Source organism: Myxocyprinus asiaticus, chromosome 37 (genome assembly GCF_019703515.2).
Source record: "Myxocyprinus asiaticus isolate MX2 ecotype Aquarium Trade chromosome 37, UBuf_Myxa_2, whole genome shotgun sequence".
In the NCBI taxonomy this organism is placed as follows: domain Eukaryota; kingdom Metazoa; phylum Chordata; class Actinopteri; order Cypriniformes; family Catostomidae; genus Myxocyprinus; species Myxocyprinus asiaticus.
Window position 1 is genome coordinate 9,477,965 of NC_059380.1, and position 21,768 is coordinate 9,499,732.

A 21,768-nucleotide genomic window follows, 5' to 3' on the forward strand; every position below is an offset into this window, starting at 1 on the left:
TAAAGATCAGTGTAAGAAGAAATTTGAAAATCCTAAATCATTATGTGGATTATACACCCTGTCTTCATTATTACATCCTGTTTGTTTCTCAGTTCGCTGGAAGGTAGGACACATGGCATATTTTTCTGTAAAATATTTTCAGATGCGATTATGAAACAAGATATATATATATATATATGTATATATATATATATATATATATATATATATATATATATATATATATATATATATATATATATATATATATACACACTTTGGAGTGTAATGTTATAGAGCAAGTAAATGCCATTATTGGAAGGTCTATTAATATTATAACAGCACGTGCTTTCATGGCAACAGCCATAAAACAACATGGAGTTTTTGTTTTGTTTTGTTTTTTTGTTTTTTTGGAAGATTGCCAGAATCCACAATTATAGGGGTTATCAGGCAAGATATTAATAGTAATGATGCTTTAAATAAGAATTAAGTTTAGTTATGACCTTAAAGCAATGTGTTTTCTATTACATATACTGTACCGATGTAAATTCAAAACTCATTAAAAAAAGGGACCTTACTGTATATGAATTAAGAATCATGCAAAACCCCACATTTCCTAGATACCCTGTGTGTCAAATGACAGTGTATTTTAATTGCAAATTAAATGTGTTTACTTCTGCAGGGACTGAAGAAGCTTTAACAAAGATGAAACAGGCTTCAAGCAAAGGAAATACAGTTTGGTAATTCTAATTGTCAATGTTAAATCTAAACTCATGCACAAAATTACTGTACAAAGATATATGAACACTACTGTTACTGTTAATTAATTAGCCTTTCCTTAAATTCCTCAGCAGTAGCATTTATCTTACATTTAATTTTATATGTCCATATTCAGTAATCTGTATTCTCAGGTAAAAATGGCAGCTGGATATGGTTAAGGTGCTGGATTCTGACCCATTGCTGTCACTGTTTGAGTGTTAATTAATCTTTAGAACAACTATTATATGTATCAAATCTGTTCATCAAGCTGTCAGATCAGTAAGAAAAGCCTAGAACTATAATATATGAGGTGAAGACTCTTAAATCTATATTAAATGTTCAAGGAAGTGATGTTAATCTGTGAAGCATTAAGATGTGAATTATTAATTAGAAAATGCCCTCAAAGAAATAATGTTTAAATTAATTGTTATGCACTTACCCCTTAAGGCACTTTATATTCTGCTATACTGTGATAGTCACAACTGAAGTTCCAATAAAATGAAATGTCTTTCAAAAAAATATTTTAATGTCTTGATGATTTTACATTTGTTCTGCATTGTTTTTAGTGCTGTTCTTAATCCTTTGGTGTATGGCATCATCTGTTTCCTTGCTACCATGGTTCTCATTCTCCTGATACTTTTGTGTAAATTAATCAGTGCAAGGCATGGTGGTGAGTGTGTAATGTTTAACTGATTATTTCTAAGTATCAAAGTAAATTACAAAGCTGTGTACACATTTAAAGACTAGAATATAAGTTGTGCAATGCTTGACATGAAAGGGTCAAGATATTTTACTAACCCTCACTTCATTCCAAAGCTGACTTTTTTCCTTCTGTGGAACACAAAAGAAGAAATTTTGAAAAATGTTCCCATTCTTCAAAAGAGCGACTATCAAAATGTCTCCATTTGTATTCCACGGAAGAGAGAAAGTCGTACAGGCCTGGAACGAAATGAGCGTGAGTAAATAATGACAAAAATGTCTTTGTTCCTTAGAGGACGCACCTATCTTTATTTTATTATTTTGCATGTGTTTTTTATGTTTTGAAGGCATTAGAGGAGACAATATCAACATGAATACCGACAGAGGGGAATCATCCCCTTTGAGCCAGAATAATGCACTAAATGTTTGTCCTCTTTCAGTCAACGGTAAAACACATATTTTACATTTGTCGTACTATTCATCAATTGAGGCGCTCACACTAAACTTTGCCCTTGACTTGTCAACTATTAGGTGCAGATGATTCATCCTCTACTAGTTCTGAGAGCTCTGTAGGCACGGTAAGTAATTTGAAATCTTCTCTCCCATGCCTCGGACAGCAATCCATTATGTATTCTTGGTTTGGTATGCATCATTTCAAGCGTTTTATGCTCATTTATTCACATATTTGCTTTGCATCCTTTTTGGATGTCAGGCCACAGATCTTTCCTCTAATTCCCAGCAATGTGTGAGTCTCCAAGGCCGTCGTAAGACTTCTGACTACATAAATGTTTCAGAGGGTGCTTCATCTGGAAGAGTGGACTTTAAGAATAAAAAAACAGGCAAGGACTATGTAAATGTTAAAAAACCCCACAAAGAGGTCATAAAAGGAGACGAGGAGAACCGTGATGATGGCAGCAATGCAAGCAATGCAAGCACTGAGTCTGTAGTGAATTACTCAGAGATTGTCTTTACTAAAGTAGGCAAGTAAAAATAGCTTCAAATAAGATTTCTTTAATATTTCAGTTGTTTCTCCTAGATAAAATTGAGATATAATTGAGAGCAAATGGAGACTTTTCTTTAGAGGTACACTCAGTATTGTTATCTGTATTTAAAAAGATTTGTACATGCAAAAATGTTTAAAGTCATGTTTAAAATTATGTATACTCACATGAAATGAAGACTCCAGTCATGTCAGTAGCCTAAAATGGATCACATGACCAGCCCAGTGCAGCCATATTGGCCAGCACAACATAAACAAAAATTAGTGGGTGCACCTTTAATTCTCCTGCTTCTCTGTATTTTTATTTTTTTTTAAAGATCCAAGTCACATGTGTTTTCTTCTAAAGTTTCAGAAGAGAGATTGTCTCAAACTATTTCTTAGATGTGCCAAGATACCAAAATCAAGAGATCTCAATATAAAACAAAGTTTCCTCATCAAAGTCTTAGAAGGCAAAATTGTTTGAGCAATGCTATCCACTTTAATTGTATAGATCAATACTCTCACAATTGTCAGCAATTTTCTCATTGTTTTTCTATTTTCATTTCTCCTAAAAATGAACTTTACGAGAAACATCTGAGACAAAGTAACTTAAGTTAGTATAATTTAATGAAAAAAATAAAAAATAATATATATATATATATATATATATATATATATATATTCCATTAAATTATACTAACTTAAATTACTTTGTCTCAGATGTTTCTCGTAAGGATAATATATATATATATATACACACACACACTGGCGGCCAAAGTTTGGAATTATGTATAGATTTTGCTCTTATGGAAAGAAATTAGTACTTTTATTCATCAAAGTGTCATTTAGTTGATCACAATGTATAGTCAGGACATTAGTAACATGAAAAATTATTATTACAATTTTAAACAAAAATTTCAGAACTTCTTAAACTACTTCAAAGATTTCTCATCAAAAAATCCTCCATGTGCAGCAATGACAGTTTTGCAGATCCTTGGCATTCTAGCTGTCAGTTTGTCCAGATACTCAGGTGACATTTCACCCCACACTTCCTGTAGCACTTGATAGATGTGGCTGTCTTGTCGGGCACTTCTCACGCACCTTACAGTCTAGCTGATCCCACAAAAGCTCAATGGGGTTAAGATCCATAACACTCTTTTCCAATTATCTGTTGTCCAATGTCTGTGTTTCTTTGCCCACTCTAACCTTTTCTTTTTGTTTTTCTGTTTCAAAAGTGGCTTTTTCTTTGCAATTCTTCCCATAAAGCCTGCACCCCTGAGTCTTCTCTTTACTGTTGTACATGAAACTGGTGTTGAGTGGGTAGAATTCAATGAAGCTGTCAGCTAAGGACATGTGAGGCATCTGTTTCTCAAACTAGAGACTCTGATGCACTTATCCTCTTGTTTAGTTGTACAGCTGGCCTTCCACATCTCTTTCTGTCCTTGTTAGAGCCAGTTGTTTTTGTCCTTGAAAACTGTAGTGTACATCTATGAAATCTTGGCAATTTCAAGCATTGTATAGCCTTCATTCCTCAAAACAATGATTGACTGACAAGTTTCTAGAGAAAGCTGTTTCTTTTTGCCATTTTTGACCTAATATTGACCTTAAGACATGCCAGTCTATTTCATACTGTGGCAACTCAAAAACAAACACAAAGACAATGTTAAACTTCATTTAACGAACCAAATAGCTTTCAGCAGTGTTTGATATGATGGCAAGTGATTTTCAAGTACCAAATTAGCAATTTAGCATGATTACTCAAGGATAAGGTGTTAGAGTGATGGATGCTGGAAATGGGGCCTGTCTAGATTTGATCAAAATGACTTTTTTCAAATAGTGATGGTGCTGTTTTTTACATCAGTAATGTCCTGACTATACTTTGTGATCAGTTGAATGCCACTTTAGTGAATTAAAGTACCAATTTCCTTCCGAAACAGCAAAATCTGTACATTATTAAAAACTTTTGGCCACCAGGGTAACACTTTATTTTGATGGTCCCACTACAGATATTCAACTGACTATAAGTGACCTATCAACTGACTTGCTAGAGCTAGCAAACAGTGTTTCAAACATATATATACATATATGGGTTAGAGGTAGAATCCAGTGCATTTTTGAGATGCACTTCTCAGTACATTTTTCAGTTCATATAACACCACATCCTGTCAGGAAGGAACCAGACATGCATCTGTGAAAGACTAACAGAAATAAATAACTACTTTAAATGTGCAGTCATCAATTGCTGGTGAATGATAAAAACATCCCCCCTTCTTCTTTATTGACTCTTGCATTTCCCCTACCAAGCAGCATTTATCATTTAGGGCCTGGGGGAAAGGTACAAATCTCATGAATAATGATGAACCTCCCAGGAACATTGTTTTACTAAAACCATGAGCACATTTTGGTGCAACATTGACATTTTCAGTGCCATTCCATATTTACCTCTGCAATAAATCAGCTTTAAGATTTGATGTTCATGTTGCACAACAAAAATCTAGACATTTTGGTGGTTCAGTAGTTTGCACTGGCAAAGTCCTGACAATAGGTGGTATAAGTAGCTCTGCATGTGTTGTTAAAAGGATAGTTCATCCAAAAATGAAAATTCTCTCATCATTTACTCACTCTCATGCATCCCAGATGTTTGACTTTCTTTCTTCTGCTGAACACAAATGAAAATTTGTAATAGAATATTTCAGCTATGTCAGTCCTTTCAATGCAAGTGAATGGTGACCAGAACTTTGAAGGTGCAAAAAGCATATAAAGGCTGCATAAAAGTAATCCATATGACTCCAGTGGTTAAATCCATCTCTTCAGAGGCAATAGTGTGGGAGAGAAACAGACTAATATTTAAGTCCTTTTTTACTAAAAATCTGCACTTTCACTGGCCTTCCTATGTGCATTCATGAGAGGACTGAGTTCTTCTTCTTCTGGTTTTGAAGAAGGTGAAGGTGAGTAAATGATGAGAGAATTTTCATTTTTGGGTGAACTATTCCTTTAACAAGAGAGTAGCAGACTCATAGGCAAAGGCCGTATCATGCAAATACATTTGATGCGGTGGTGTAGTAAACACTGATACTATAAAAGCCTAGCAATCTAATGTCAAGCTGTGTTCTTCTAAAGTGCACTGTTGCTCTCATTTGAATGCAGTGTCTATTTATAGTCAGTTTGTACCTTGTGTGCTTTGGGTAACTTTATTTAGTGTACTTTTCATCATGCACCAACAACACATTCAACATTATAGCATCCTCCTAATTTACTAAGGCAAAAAAACATTTTCTGTGACATAAACAACCCTAATATGCACAGACTCTCAAAATATCAGAAAAGACTATAAACATTAGCCTCTCCATTCTCATAAAACCCAGATGTTAAAATAATTGGTGGAGACTGCCAGGTTCTTATGAATTGAATGAGTTACAAAGTTAGGGAATTGTGGTGCTCCTTTCTGTTACTTTAGTTTAATAAACATAATTGCAGCACTGCACAAAGACATTGAATCCTATGTGTGACTGTTAAAATTTAACTTCCTAAATTAAACATTTTAGTGGAATGGGTAAAAATATATTTGTGTGGGTAAACATGATTCATTGATGAATTTAAATCTTTTACTGACCTGTCTTTACGTGTTTCATTGAGAAAAAAAAAAAAAAAAAAAAAAGGAAAGCAAATAGTCCAGTGAACCATGATTTGCTACTTGCTGAAGAGGAGGGACATTCTCATTCTAGATCATTTGATTGGACAAAAATCTTTGTAGTGCAACATGAGCCATCAATATTTTCAATCAGTTTTCCCGGAAAAGAAAGACTGTAAATTGTAAGTGCGTATTACAGCTAAAAGTAAATTTGATCAAGGTTTAGAAGTAAAGAAGCATATAGATGGCCTCAAAGCAAACACACATGGACTAAAAGCCATAAAGCGCTAATTTTGATTTCATGGGGTCTTTTAAAATACCAGTCTTTGTGTACTTTATATTTAACATACTTTGTGTCATACAAGATTTGTTAGGCCTACTCTTGCTTTATACACACAAGCAGCATGTTGTTCTCTTTAGAATCTGAAAAACAGTTCATTTCATAAAAGATGCTGAAGTGACTTTTCATAAGCGTGAGCTATCTTTAGTGGCAGTGCAAGAAAAGAAATCCTTTGTATTGCTCATATCCGTCTAATAATGGACACTCTCTCTGTTGCTCTCTTTCATTCAGTACTCAACTTAATTCTGTTTGCTTTATTGAGCTCATCAGGTGCACAGGCACATGACATTTGGTCCATTTTTGTTTTATTATGAAAACTTATAAAATCATTAAAAAAAAAAAAAATGTAAAAAAAAAATTACATACAAACTTTTTAACAGGCTGAAAAACAAGGGACAGATTGTTGCACAGTGCAAGCTGATGAGGAGGTTTTTCTGAACACTTTTTTGGCACAGAGGTTTGGAGTGTGAAATTTGGCAGTTTGGTTAAACAGCTTGTGTTTTCAAAAATCTCCTTCAATACATGCAAGATCACATTCTCTGTGTTGCAGTCAGAAACAAACACCCCTATTGAATACCTTGTTAAGTTGGTGTGATTAGTCTTTTTTTATTCTCTTAATGTAAACCATGCTAATGGCTAATTCCAGTTCTGCCAGTTGCACTAAATGCAGGCAGTTAACTCTGTGGTTTTCCATCTGTTGCTTATAAACCAATGTCATACAATTAAGTTACAATGCAAACAGCGGCGAAAGAGAAGTAAAAAGAACAGTGTGATACAGAACATTTTATAAGCTTCTGTCATTAATAAAATGTCTTATTAGTTTTAATGTTTATTGACTTTAGAATTAATTGGACTCAGTCCATCAGCAGTATTGCATGGCTTTAAGACTAAAATAAATCAAACTCACTGGAACGTTTTTATATTACATGCGTGCAATTAAAGTTTCACTAACGCCTCTCATCATTAAACCACTCATTGGCTTTCAGTCGATTCTTTGTTGAGTTCTTCTATTCTCCTATACTAGTAGGGAGACCGGGGCAAATTATCACATGGAGATGTTGTCACAAGGGCTGTCTCAGTAACTGTAAGGTTTCCAGCAGTGGTTTTGTATGCTGGTTTCAAACACCTAGTTTAAAACTCATTCACCAAATTAATTAATAAACAATTATTTAATATTTTTTTGTATATTACTTCTTCCATTTGCGCTGTTACCTTAGTCTCATCTATATGATATTTTTCTGGTCCTTGTTTAGATATACAGTAGTTTTCTAATTAGCAAATTCTAATTTGGGGAGGATCTAACTCATTTGCTCATTAATAATGTAAAATAACATGAATAAAAACAGATGTAAAATGTATTAATGTTTCATTGAAACATTTACAATTCACACATAAAAAGCTCCAAAACTTGAAAACCTGTGTGAGTGTGCCGTGCTTTTTCCATTTCCCAGTATCTTATACAAACAGCATGACACATCTCTGAAACATCAGTCTACGGCAAAAAGTTTTGTAAGGTACGACCACTGCTCATTCTTCTGCCCTGACATTATTATTATTATTTTATTATTGTCATGTGTTAATGGAGAGAGGCAGCATGTGACTCTTAAAGTAATTGTTTTAACACAAATCTGAGAAAAGAACAAATACATACAATAAAACAAACTAAATAACATGAGATCTTTTTAGTGTAAATGGGTAGTTTTAATGACAAAAATGTTGTTAATGTTGACTGTCGCTAAGCATTTTAAACATATACTTTGAGACTGCACAAAATATATTGCTGTTTCACTAAAAACAAATATTTTAGCCTATTTTTAAGATTTACACATTTTAATTTCATAACAAAATTCCATCAAATTGAATTGTACAATGTTTAACCAATTAAATTAATAAAACATTTTTTTATTTTATTTTTTATTTTATTGTATTAAAGATTTATCTATTTAACTTTGAAATTGAAATGCATAAATCTTAATTAAAAAACAAACAAAAAAACAAAACACTTTTTTAATGTAGATTCCTTTCATCAATATGTGCCAAATCATTGCATGTATTATTTGCTTATAAAGTTAAGGCAGTGTTTAGTATTTCTTTTCTTTTTCTGAAGGTTGTTGATTATTTTCCATCCAAGATTTCACTGGAATGAGTCAATATATCAATTAACATATCAAATCAGGTCATGGGCCACCTACGATATCAATAATTTCCTATTTTCTAGTACTATATCCTGGTTGTAGACACCTTTGAGCAGGAGAAGGTACAACCTTAAAATGCTGTACAATTCCATACAGAATGAGAAATTGCTACCTGCTGAAGGGCCTCTCAATTTATAGATAGTTATAAATGAATAAATAATTAAATCAATTACTTCTAGGTTTCTATTCCTCTTGATGTGTCTTTTTCATGTTGGAAATGAAAGAAAAAGTTGTTCTCTTCTTTTTCTTTACAAGCTGTTTGACTGACATTACTTTGGGCATTGTTTTGATATTTTTCATGAAAGCAACTTTGGTCACGTACTTTTTGTTGTCTGTAAAATAAGACCGTTATAAGCAGAAGTCCACCACATACTAGTGTAATTGTAAGTGCAGTACCAAAATAAATGATTAGACTGTTGGTTTCTGACATAGTAGATTTCTCTGGATGATCTTTAGCAGTCTGGTCCTTCATCCTCTGCCTGTCCTCCTGGGATATGCTGCCTGTGAAGTGCAAAAATCTGTTTTAGATTATGTAGAGTAAATAGGCTCTAGCAATGGATCATGTTTAGAAACATATGAATCAAGTGACCTTGAATACATTCTTCTGCTAGAGATAAAGGCGAGACACTTGTTTGACATCTGATATCTGACTTTCTCACCTTTGCTGTGTTTTGCCTCATGAATGGTTTTCATAAAATTCCTTGGCACCATCAGTGATGCTTTGGTTTGTGGTTGAAAATTTTCAGGAGGACTGTTTAGATGACCTGGTTGCTCAACAAGGGTGGTCAGGTCTTCTGTTGAATGCACAGCTGTTTTCAAAGAAGACAGAACAGTGGTTGTGACTGGTACAATGTATTTGCTCATTTCAAGCATTTGGAAAGCTTTGCCTTTTGCAGTAGGAGTGCTCTTTATATCAACGGTTGGGTGAGAGGAAGCAACCCAGTTCTGAGTCGATTTGATATAGGAACTGGATGGTCCTTCTTGGCTTTTGGCATCTAAAGACCTCTTGGCAAGTAAAAGGGCAGTGCTTCTCTCTACACTGTCCAGTGCATTATCTCTTATGCCTTTTTGATTGGTTCCAGACACGGATGACTGAGTGGATTCAGTTCTACCAGGAAATAAATCAGTTAATTCCTTGGAAGTTGTAAATGAAGGAAAAAATGATGATGGCATATGCTCCATTTCTGAATTTGAGGTTTCGTCAATTAAAACCGGATTGGTACCAAAGAGGAAGTTTGATACATCTCCTTGTGTTGATCTCCATGCAGTAGATGTCTGTGGAACTAGTGTAGGATCTGGATTTTTAAAAACTGGAAATGGTACAGTACCAGCAATAAATTTTTCTCCATGGTGTTTGACTTCAGATTTGAGATGTTTAGTTCTCCCATTACTGCTCTGCAATGCTGCCACAGGTGAAAAGTATGAGCGTTGTGGAGATGGAGTAGATTCCAGGTAAATATTCCATTGTCTTGTGGATGTAGCTGCCTTTGATGATCCAAGGCTCACTGTTGGGCAAGTACATAGACATTCTGAGGCACCTAGAGGAAATATGACATAAATGCAACAACTGAAGTGAGATAATGTGGGGCTTTGCTAATCTATTCATTCAATTATATTAGCATGTTATATTCTAACTTGAATTCTTTCCCCGAAACGTAACCAAAAGTGTGAGTAATTCAATGCACAGTCAATAGGGTCTTTCCCACAATCTTCACTGTAAAAACATTTTTGTGAGGTAACCTATATATGTGATTCAGGTAGTTACATCGAAATTAACTGGTTTTCTTAAATTCAAAAATGTTAATTAATCTAACTGAATTTACCTTACAAATTAGGTTAAACCATTGAAAGTAATTATTATGCACAGATGAAGTCAAAAGAGATCAGGGCTGGAACAATTATCCCTAGGGTTGTCACGATACCATAATCATATCTTACGATACTATACCAGCTAAAATATTTAATAATATAATATCCATTATTTCTGTGATTATTTTAATGTTGGTAACATAAAAACAAAGATATTGTAATGTTGAAAAGATTGTTTTGAGCAGCTGTTTCTTTACTACAACCGCTTCAGCCCCTCTCTCCTGGTAAACAACAGGGCAAATGCAGATTACACACACACTGGTTTGATCGCATGCCTCAGGGATGTGACCAAACCAATCTTATCATAAGTGTGAAGTTACCGCAACCATGCATTTGTAATTGGAAAAAAATAAACGAGTGCATCGTTAGATTTTTTTTAGAGAAACTGTAAACCTGTAAATGTTAAGATAAAACATTTAGGTTAAATGAAGTGGCACTAGCCCATGTGTATTCTGCAGAAACAGTGGGATGTGTCTGAATGTGTTTAATAAGGTTGCTGGTATGTCCCCCTTTGGCTTGCAAAATCTTTGTAGACGTTAACAGCAGATGGGTTTCCCCAGTCTCATCAGGCAAAATCCAAAATAATTCAAAATCTCGTTACATGGCTTGTGTTTTTTTTCAAAAGCTTCTCACTCTCCAGTGTTTTATTTAAATCCATATTATCCATTAGGAGACACGACCGCCAAATAAAAATGCTGGGATTCAGACGTGTGTTTGAAGCATGGGAAAACAACACATTGAAAAGTAAAAAATACTATATAAGGGGCAAATTCTAAACAGCATTTTGTGCTCTTAAAGGCCACTGCGTGAAGGGGACGCCACTCGAAAAGACTACATTATAGGTCTGATTCAAATTAAGGTTTTAGCAAAAATAATGTTTACTACAGCACATACAACATAACTTACGGTACTACCGTTTAAAAAATACCATGGCACCACCAGTATTTTGAAGCTTTAGTATTGCAATACTACCGTAGCACCGGTATACAGTGCAACCCTAATCCCTATGGCCACCCCAAGTGCAAGTGAAGCAAAGGATCAAATTGCATCATAAAATGGAAGACACACACACACCCCAAAAACAACCCCCACCCCCTGTCAGGAGACACACACGCACACACATGCTGTTTAAATTAACTTATTAGTGGCAATATAGAGCCAGCATCTTATGTGAACTACAACTCCATTTCCAAAAAAACTGGGGCATTATGAAAAATGCTAATAAAAAAAAAAATAATTATGATTTGTAAATTATATTCACCCTTTGCTAAATTGAAAACACTACAACTACACATTATATGATGTTTACCTTGTGAATTTCATTTTTTTTTTGTTTGTTTGTTTTTTTATTTACAGTAATTTAAAATCAGATGATTGCAACATGCTCCAAAAAAGTTGAGACAGGGGTAATTTCAGACTAATAACAATTTGACGAGTTAGAATAACAAGGTGTTGTGAAATCGTGCCATAGTATATAAGGAGCCTCCAAAAACAGCCTAGTCCTTCAAGAGCAAGGATCATTTGAGACTTGTCAATTTGCCAACAGATGCTTCAGCAAATAATCCAGCACTTTGAGAACAATGTTCCCCAAAGACAAATTTGAAGGATTTTGGGCATTTCACCCTCTACAGTGGACAATATAGTTAAAAGAGTCAAGGAATCTGGTCAAATCTCGGTGCATAAAGGGCAAGAAGTGATCCCTCAAACATCACTGTCATAATAAACGTCATTCATCTGTAATAGATATCATGAACATGGGTTTGGGATTAATTTAGCAAAGCTTTGTTAGTCAACACCAAGCGCTGCCGACTTCTCTGGGCTCGGTCTCATCTTAGATGGAAAGTAGAACAATGGAATCATGTTTTTTGGTCCGATGAGTCTACATTTCAAATAGTTTTTGAAAAAACACAGCCGTCGTGTCTGTATGGGCCAGGGGTGTGTCTGTGCCCATAGCATGGGTAATTCGCACATCTGGGAGGGCATTATTAATGAAGACAGATATGTACAAATTTTGGAGCAGCATATACTGCCATCCAGCACGTCTTTTCCAGGGGTGTCTCGGCATTTTCAGCAGGACAACTTCAAACCACATACTGGCCGAATAAGCAGAGAGTGCGGGTGCTAGATTGGCCTGCCTGCAGTCCTGACCTGTCTCCAATTGAGAATGTGTGGTGCATTATGAAGCGCACAAAAAGGCAACAAAGACCCCGTACAGTTGTGCACCTGAAGACCTGCATAATGGATGAATGGGGGAAAATTCCACTTTTTAAACTTAACAAACTTGTGTCTTCAGTGCCTAAATGCTTAATAAGTGTTATTAGAAGAAATGATGTTTCACAGTGGTAAACACTTGACTGTCCCAACTTTTTTGGAGTGTGTTACAATCGTCTGATTTGAAATTACTGTACATAAAAAAACAAAACTAAAAAATAATAATAATAAAAATAAAAAAACCTGTGAAATTCACAAGGTAAAACATCATATAATGTGTAGTTATAGTGCTTTCAATATAGCAAAGGGTGAATATAATTTACAAATCACTCCTTTTTGTTTTTATTTTTCATTTTGCATACTGTCCCAACTTTTTTGGAATTGGGGTTGTAAATAACTTCATAACTTTATATATATATACATATTAAAAAGTGTTTAAAAAATAAGGAGATATAACCTTATTAAGATGTTACCTAATGTTTGGCTGAGAGATTGAGTGGTGAATTCAACGAAATCCTCTGTGTACTCCTCCTCACAGTTCCAGTCCACAGGCTTGTCACTCTTAGTCATCAGACTCATGTACAAGCGAATCACTTCCTCAGCTTTCTCCAAAGCTGCCCTGGGCAAGGTCATGTGGATTCTTGCAAACTTCACTGGGTTATCCTTTAAGGCATAAGAGAATATCATGTTTTTCCAGTAGAATTGGTATTATACACTATAACGTACTGAACCACAATAATTGATAGTAAAAATCAATTATAGTATTAATTGATAGTAAGTGGTACAAGGGTCATTGTAAACACATAGTTATTTACTTTTTAATCCAGACATTTTAAGTTAAGCAAAGGATTCAATAACGGATCTGTCCAGTACTTTAACTTTTGAGGTTAAATACATTTTATGAGTAGGGGAAATGTATATTCCAGGGTATGTAACATTAGCTATATTTAAGGGACTGGTTTTTCCCATGTGCACTCTTCAGTGCATGTTGCAGCCAAAGACAACAAACTGTCTGATCTTGTAAAAAAAAAAAAAAAAAAAAAACAGACAAAAACATTGAGGTACCACTGGCATTTATCTGTGATCTATTTAGGACTCCAAGATTTGTGTTTTTTTTTTTTTTTTTTTTTGAGACGTACTGTTCTTTAGTAGAAATTACTCTCATGGCATTTGGCTGATGCAGATCACATTTTTAGCATGTGGTCGAATTAAATACATGTTGGCAGAGGTCAGCTACATAGACAAAATTCTGAGATCCTTTTTATCAATAAGTAAATAAATAAATAAATAAAAATTCTCACATTTTAAAAAAGTTTAGTAATACAGTCCAACACTATTCAAAAAAAAAAAAAAAAAAACATTTTAATAAAGACCATTTATGGCCAAAACGATCCACTGTGCAGGTCTGTCTCTTGGTTTGTAATTTATATACACTTTATATTTATATAGGTATATACAAAACTTTTTGTCAATTGTTTAAGTAAAGCTGCCAAAATATTTTAAAATCTAATGTTTTGTGAAATTTAAATGGTGTTGTCACTTAATTTGTTTTTGTTGTTTTTTCAATTGGAATTGCTTGGAATATGAATCATTATGTAGCTTGAATAAAGCATATAGGACTCTGTAAGCAATTCTAATAGTTACGAACAAAAGGTAATTCTAAACATCACCACAAAATAATTGATTATTGTTCACTTGTTTATGTTATTTGTATTCATTTGTGTGTAATTACTCTGTTACATGAACACTTTTGAGTGAGAAATATCACACTATAAAGTATAAAAACATTGACAATTCTATTTGTAACAAAATTTGGATCTAAGGCAACAGCTCTGTTAGAAACCAGTTGATGACTTTACCTCAATCTCATCATTGATTGGAGGGATGCATCTTTGGGAGTAAATGGTGTAGATCAAGTTCTTCAGTGAATTAGTGTAACGATAATTGTCAGAGTCCTTATCATATCTAAACTGTGTGTTAAGTAGGTCCAGTATATGAGGGAATGTTGCTTTAACATAACACACAACACTCTGTAAAGACAAAAAATATAACAGTTTTCCTTTAGAACCACGATAAACATTGGATATTTTCACACCAATTTTACACACATTGAAAAACATATTATCCTGGATCACATAATGCGACAAACAAAGCTATTTTTAATGTACTGACATACACCACGTTTTCTAGTACTGCAATTTATGATATTTTTCCTATTTTAATACAGTGAGTGAGCCTTCCAAATGTCAATGCTTGCCAATTTCATGCTTCATACTAAACTTGCTCACCCCTAGAGCTCACAGTAGATTTGAATGCTAATGGGGTATCTCAAATCTGTGCAACAGTGACTTTGGCCACCTGGATTTTCTATGTCTAACAAATGAGAGAAGAACTGTTCACTGCATTCCCAAATGCACTGCCTTGGAATCAGTGACAAAATCAACACTTAGAATTAGTGTCTCAATTTAATATCAAGACACAAGCACATTTCACTTCAGTCACATCTTATATTACAGCAAACTTGCAGCAAACCTTTGGCAACAATGGACATGTTGCCACTACTGGTAAACAGTGATTGCAAACCTATGGCAACAAGGGGAAATCCATGACAGCTGTTCAACTTTTCACTGAAGTGAAATGGATTTTGTTGAAATGGAATATTTGTTTATCTAATGTCAATAGTTTAGAAGCATTGTTTTAGCAGTTAAGTGTTTTGAGCAAGCACACAATTAGAGCAAAAGTTCTTCTAAGTTGCTTTTTTTTTTTTTTTTTTTTGCTACTCCAGCTGTTATCAGTTAGAATACCACCATTCTCACTGTTGGTCATTCAGGAAGCATGAATTTTCAATTTTACAGTTCAATATGCCACCATAGTTAGGTCATAGTCAAATATCAAGGACACCTGGCCACCGATTCTGTCTTTACATTACAGTTGGGTCCACATTGAAAATCTGGGACTTCAAATCTTGTTTAAACCTGGAAATGAATAGGAAGCATTTAAGATTCTGCATTATTTAGTTCACTAATTAAGCAAATTTATGACACTGACCATGTTAATTCCTTTGTACAAAAGGTCAGATTTCTTGTTTTCATTGAATCACACAAGATGGTCTTTAGAACGTTCTCAAATCATGCTGGACAAAATTAATCATCAGCTTCTGCACAAACTTGTAGAGTCCATGCCTGATTGAATGCATACTATTATTAAAGCAAAAGACAGATTACATGTTCATTTTTCAGTTAAACTTTTCACTTTTCACTTCTCACAAATAAAAAATAAATGCATTTTCACATTTTCACTTTTAGTCACAGAATTTTGGACCCCATTATACGGTGTATATAGCACAGATATTACCCAAAAGAATCATCAGTGTTATATGAGATCAGATCCTTTAATATTTTCTGTTAAATTAAAGGGATCACATAACAGATATGTTCTTATACTCTTAACATAATGGATGGCTTTATAAATTGCCAATAGCAAGTTGTTTTATTATGAGGTTTTAACTAGTTTGGTTGTTGCCAGTGGTCTTGCCAGAGTGAAACATTTCCTCTTCACACTTCACACACAAGACTGACATTTTTGAAAGGCTCAGCAAGGGGTTATAATAGCATAATTTGATTAGGTTTAATGGCTTGGTGGAAATGAATGTGATGAACCACTGCATTCATCATGTGAAAGCACTGGCAGACTACATTAAGACATGACAAATTCAAACACGTAAAAATACTATTGTGTTATTTGAAGGTTTTATGTATCATGGGTTTAAGTATAAGGAGAAAGTGATTTGGTATCATGTTTGAAGTCTGCTAGCTCCTTTATAAAAGTGTCGGAACTTCATAACGCTGAATTGCAAAGTCTGAAAAAGGCTCATTTTAATCTATTGATTTTTGCATCACAGTTTCAGTGCCTCTCTGGCTTTAAACATATTCACATGGAACATCTATTTCAGATCAATGTCTCAGATTTTGTGGCATGGAAGAAAGATCTATGATACCAGAATGTCAAAGATCACATTAGGCTCTTCCTGAACTTCATATACTGCCCAAAACTATTTACAAGTTAGTCAGATATCCATAGAAATGCTGAGTAATCCATATCTGCCATTTACATGAAAGAACAGGAAACATGCATACCAGGTTCTTGCGCTCAGTGAAGTTGTAGGCTATTGAACAACCATTTTGCAGCTGGTTTTTAATCTGTAAAGAAAACATCTGGGGAAAATCAATCTGTACTTTGCCAGCACAAGTTTACCACATTTTATCATTTTATCATACATTTACTTAATACTGTAAGTGTTTCAAAAGAGGTCACACAGTTTGACTACATAACATGCTTACCGCTTTCATGAAATATAGATCCAAAAAGGTGCATACCTAGATGTCATTCTTTTAATTTTAGGCTAGTGTACCGACATTCAATCAAAAAGATGTGTTTGAATCCCATATAAACTCTAAATTGAATATCTGCCTTTGGGTCTGCCAACAGGTTGATTTACTGCCACTAATGTAGAATAAGATAAAGTGTTTCCCTATACTGTAGATTAAATGGAATTGTTTGTAACCAGTGGGCAGCTGAGCAGGGATATACTGCTTTGGGTGAAGTTAAATAAAGCAAAATAGTTAATCTTACCAGACGCCTTAAACTCCGGAGATGGTCCTGCGTGACAGAGTGCTTACATGGACCTGGCACACCAGCATAGACCAAATGAAAGCACAGGATAAGGAAGAAGCACTGATGCCTTACCTGCAACCAGACAACGTATACAATCTAAAATTGGTTTATATTTATAGAAAAACTGAAGAGATGCAGTAGAACTTACTTAATAATATAGTATAGTATACTGTAAAAAAAAAAAAAAAAGATTTGTCAGGTTAGTTAAAAATGTGCTTATGTTAAAACGTGTGCCACTGTGAATGAGCTTCTCTTATTTACTCATGAACGCTGAGAATGAATGATTTGAATTTCGGGTTGGATAGCATATTGGAACAACATATTAGCTAAACAACATTTTAGCATATCAGTTGTAAGTAGAACACATTTCCCACTTGGCAATGTGTACAGTGCACGAAAATGAACAAATCACATTACACGGGCTGGAAGTAGCAAGGTAGAAACAGTACAAATAAAACAGTTGAGACTTGTCGTAAGTAATGATGTTGTAAGTGGTGTGCTGTTCATCTCATTTAGAATAGTTTACACAAACAGCAAGCTCCCATTCGGAGCATTTTTGCAACTTACATGCAACTTAGAACCACTGGCATTCAGGCCCACCCAGTCATTGTCTTGTGCCCCTTTTCCACCAATAGGCAAAAGCTTGCTGGCCTCGAACCATGAACTGTAAATGTCAGAGGCTGCTGGGATGGATCATGTCAGCATCAAAGCTTTCAAAACAACAGCAGCTCAAAAAACAATTCTAGATCACTCTCATTATTACGTTCAATTGACGGGCATCCCGTATTATGCAGCAGCTCCAACCCCTTTATTTTCCCCATCTAATAAAATATTTGTAACAACTGTCATATATGTGAACTGATTGCTAGGAATTGTATTAATTAGGCTACAGGTATTAAATACTGTAACTTCTAACCAATTCATTAAAACCAGATCGAGTTGACATAAGATTAAATAACTTTGGATGTTTAAATGCCATTAAAACTCTTAAAACTCTAAACTCTATCCACTTTATGTTTTTAAATAAAATAATGTTAATTACAAATATCATATGTATGAATTGATTATGAATTTTATACGTTATAACTTCTATTTGTTGCAGCTTGTGATGGCATAAATAAGGTCTTCTGAAATAAATTAAATAAGTTTTCAAAACTCCTGAAATTAACCCATACCCCTAAACCTAACCCTTACCTTAGCTTAGAAAAAATAACCTAGGTTTTACTACAGTAACCATAGTTTCACCATGATATTTTGTTGTTAATTTACAGTAACCTCAAAATTAACAATGGTTACTATATTACCACCATTTTACTATAGTAACACCATGGTTAATTGCATTAAAACTATGGTTTCTGCCAAAAGAAAAAATTGGTTACTACAATATTACTATAGTAATAGAGTGATGCAATCTACACACAAGCGACACGAGCCTCGGGAGGGAACAAGTGCGACCGAAAGGCCCCGCGTCTGGATCGAACCTTTCTCTGCACTCCTTGACATTCACCGTGACCAAAACACTGTGATAAAATTAACATTTATATAAATTTTATCTATTATTTTAAGTAATATTGAAGGAAATATTAAGAGTGGAAACAGGAAATCAGATGGGAAAAAGAGTGTGACAAAATGCGGATTCGAACTGAAATTGCTAGGAAAACAGCACACATTTACACCATCTTTACACCCCATGCCACTGCAGTGACACCTATTGTCTAGTTTGTCATTTATTCTTGTAGTTTCACCAAACCATTGGGGTGCAAATAGCTGTACTGTGTGGCAGATGCTATTTACACCAGGGTGCAAATAGTCACTTTTTGGTCAACAACTGATATGCAACACAGCAGTATTCAAAAATTCTGAAGTATTCAGTATTCAGAAATTAAATGCAATAACTAAAGTTATAAAGTACTCATAAAAGAGATATAATGCAATTTGTGATGTGGGGAGAAATGTTCAACCTCTCAAATCACAATATAAAATTACACAAATTTAAAAGTATCCTGCAACAGGGCCGTTTCGGGCACCACCTGCTGGGAGGGCGCCAAAGAGGAGGCTCTTATTTATTTTGGACCTGTCCCTTTTCTTTTAAAAACCAAAAAGTATAAATATGGGCTACAGTAAGGCACTTAAAATGGAAGTGAATGGGGCAGAAAGTTAAAATACTCACTTTTTCAAAAATACAGCCACAAGAAGTAAACAATATACTTGATAACATGATTTTAGTATGATGAAATCACTTACTAACCCTTTTTGTGTAAAGTTATTACACTTCTTTTGTAGGGTTTGTTAAACTTCTTTCTCATGACAACATAAAACATGAAACAATCGTACTGTAAAATCAACGATTTAAACAACTTTACAGCTAAAATAACACAAGTTTTAACAGAAAATTTATGTAAGTGCTTTTATAAAATTATAAGCTTCACATTTCTGCCTTTAAACCCTTCGAAAAAGTGGTCCTATTCACTTCCACTGTACGTGCCTCACTGTAATCAAAGAAATGGAATCACTGCGCTCTACCAGTTCAGGGTGCATAGAACAGATCCTCAAACCTATTAATAATACACACTGAGGAAGACCGTGAGGCAGAAATGTCTGTGTTTTCCTGTTCTGTGAGACATACAATATAATGTAAAGAAATTGAGAAAACGGAGTGCGGATCATTTAGCTTTTGAGAAGTGCCTCACTGCTGTAACCTCATCAGTTCAACCTAATCAATTTTTATTTGTTATTTTTTTCTCCCCTTTTTCCCCAATTTGGAATGTCCAATTCCCAAGGCACTCTAAGTCCTCGTGGTGGCATAATGCCTCAGTCTGGATGGTGGAGGATGAATCTCAGTTGCCTCCGCGTCTGACACAGTCAATCCGCACATCTTATTACGTGGCTTGTTGAGCGCGTTACCACGGAGACGTAACGCATAGAGGCCCACGCTATTCTCCACGGCATCCACGCACAATTCACCACGAGAACCACATTATAGCGACCACAGGAGGTTACCCCATGTGACTGTACCCTCCCTAGCAACCGGGCCAATTTGGTTGCTTAGGAATCCTGGCTGGAGTCACTCAGCACGCCCTGGTTTCGTACTCGCGACTCCAGGGGTGGTAGCAACCTAATACATTTTTTATTTATAAAAAAAAAGGAGGAACAAGTCAAAATAATTTTTGTTAATGATTATGCCACAAATGCTGTCAATTCATCTTAACTTGTATTAATCCCAAAATATTTATTTCATTCTAACCATGCTATGGCTCTGGGAAGTCCTGGGGTATTTTAAGGATGCAGCTGATAACAGTTCTAAGAAGCTCTGCGATCATTTAAAAGTGCAGGTTTATTTGTGACCAAATAAAAACTTCACAAAGTAGAGATTGCAATCTAGCAATCAACATTGTGTTTGAGAAAACTGGCAAAACTTGGATTTTTATTATTCTGCAGACTGTTGCCTAAAAGGGCAGCCAACTGAAGCAATGAAATTTCTCAGACCACAGTTTTCAAACTCCGTGGTGCAAGAAATGTGCCCCCAATGTTTAATGGTTTGGAAGCTGAACAAGAATATTTGATTTAAGAAAAACAGTATTCTGAAGTTTCACAAGAGGGAGATTTAATCCAGGTTCCTTTGAGATCTTCAAGATGAGCAATTTAGGTGTTGTTTCCCTGTGATGTCTGGTCAAGTATTAAATTAATGCCAAAGTAAGTAATGAAAGTTTTTAACTGAATTATTTTCTGATTTTGTGCTTTTGGTTTAATTAGTAATATTTTGGCCAATCAAACCTCATGATAGACAGCAATACAATGTCATAATCCAACAAGCAATCATGCCATATATCATGCAGAGGTGAAACTAAAAGCTGGGTTGTGCAATACAATTCAGTATTTTTTATTGGAACTTTATTGAACATCAAGCAAATGTCAACCGGCAGAGCAGAGAAACAGACTTACCTTGGCTTGGTGGGCTGTTATGTTTGTGTTCATCTGGCTAACCTGACCAAGTAGTAAGGAATAAAGTCCACATGTAGATTCATTTGACTGTCCTTTTGGTTTTGCGTTCTGATCCTAAAGAAGAAGTGTTTTCCCTCCTGAAGATCTCTGTGGGTTTCAAACGTACAGATATTGATCTGCAATCTCTTGAAATGTATCTGTGTGTGAATATCTTGCTGTGGTTGCTGGGGAGCTGAAGAGTACCACCTTGAGAGAATGAATGTTTCAAAGTGCCTGGAGTCTGTGCTGGACAAATAAAGTGAGCTGCTGTGATAAATACCTCCTTCTTCCACTCTTGGGCTAAAATGAAAAGACCTCTCCCCCATTCTCTGTGCTCAAACCATTCTAACTTCCTTCCATTTTGTTGATGAAGGACGTGAGCTCCCCCTGACCAAGAAACAATATAAATATGTATTCACCTCTCAAAAGTTACATTTAAAATGTGGTCAAA

The 21,768-nt window shown here is 34.8% G+C and overlaps 2 protein-coding genes across 3 annotated transcripts; one reads left to right on the top strand and one right to left on the bottom strand.

The window, feature by feature from the left end:
- On the top strand, positions 1–2,926 carry LOC127428109 (uncharacterized). Its single transcript, XM_051676192.1, has 6 exons — positions 1–103; positions 662–719; positions 1,305–1,408; positions 1,785–1,883; positions 1,969–2,015; positions 2,150–2,926. Exons 1-6 carry the CDS (start codon positions 43–45, stop codon positions 2,423–2,425), a joined length of 645 nt encoding a protein of 214 aa, XP_051532152.1. The 5' UTR covers positions 1–42; the 3' UTR covers positions 2,426–2,926.
- A 3,718-nt stretch (positions 2,927–6,644) lies between these two features.
- Positions 6,645–21,549, bottom strand: LOC127427984 (uncharacterized). Of its 2 annotated transcripts, XM_051676004.1 has the most exons (7): positions 21,279–21,549; positions 17,295–17,408; positions 16,799–16,861; positions 14,522–14,692; positions 13,136–13,325; positions 9,242–10,120; positions 6,645–9,083 (listed from the first exon to the last, which is right to left on the bottom strand). In XM_051676004.1, the coding sequence occupies exons 1-7, from the start codon at positions 21,309–21,311 to the stop codon at positions 8,758–8,760; spliced, it is 1,776 nt and encodes a 591-aa protein (XP_051531964.1). In that variant the 5' UTR covers positions 21,312–21,549; the 3' UTR covers positions 6,645–8,757. The 2 variants fall into 2 exon arrangements, with proteins under 2 accessions (XP_051531964.1, XP_051531965.1); XM_051676005.1 differs by lacking the exons at positions 16,799–16,861; positions 17,295–17,408; positions 21,279–21,549 and adding an exon at positions 15,711–15,811.
- Positions 21,550–21,768: the final 219 nt, after the last annotated feature.

Excerpts from the sequence above, each read along its gene's own strand:
- LOC127428109 (XM_051676192.1), top strand. The coding sequence starts at position 43 with ATGTGGATTATACACCCTGTCTTCATTATTACATCCTGTTTGTTTCTC. Across the intron at positions 1,409-1,784 it reads AATCAGTGCAAGGCATGGTG|GCATTAGAGGAGACAATATC; the intron begins GTGAGTGTGTAA and ends TATGTTTTGAAG. Across the intron at positions 2,016-2,149 it reads CTGAGAGCTCTGTAGGCACG|GCCACAGATCTTTCCTCTAA; the intron begins GTAAGTAATTTG and ends TTTGGATGTCAG.
- LOC127427984 (XM_051676004.1), bottom strand. The coding sequence starts at position 21,311 with ATGAACACAAACATAACAGCCCACCAAGCCAAG. Across the intron at positions 16,862-17,294 it reads TCCGGAGTTTAAGGCGTCTG|ATTAAAAACCAGCTGCAAAA; the intron begins GTAAGATTAACT and ends TTTTCTTTACAG. Across the intron at positions 13,326-14,521 it reads CAATCAATGATGAGATTGAG|GATAACCCAGTGAAGTTTGC; the intron begins GTAAAGTCATCA and ends TATGCCTTAAAG.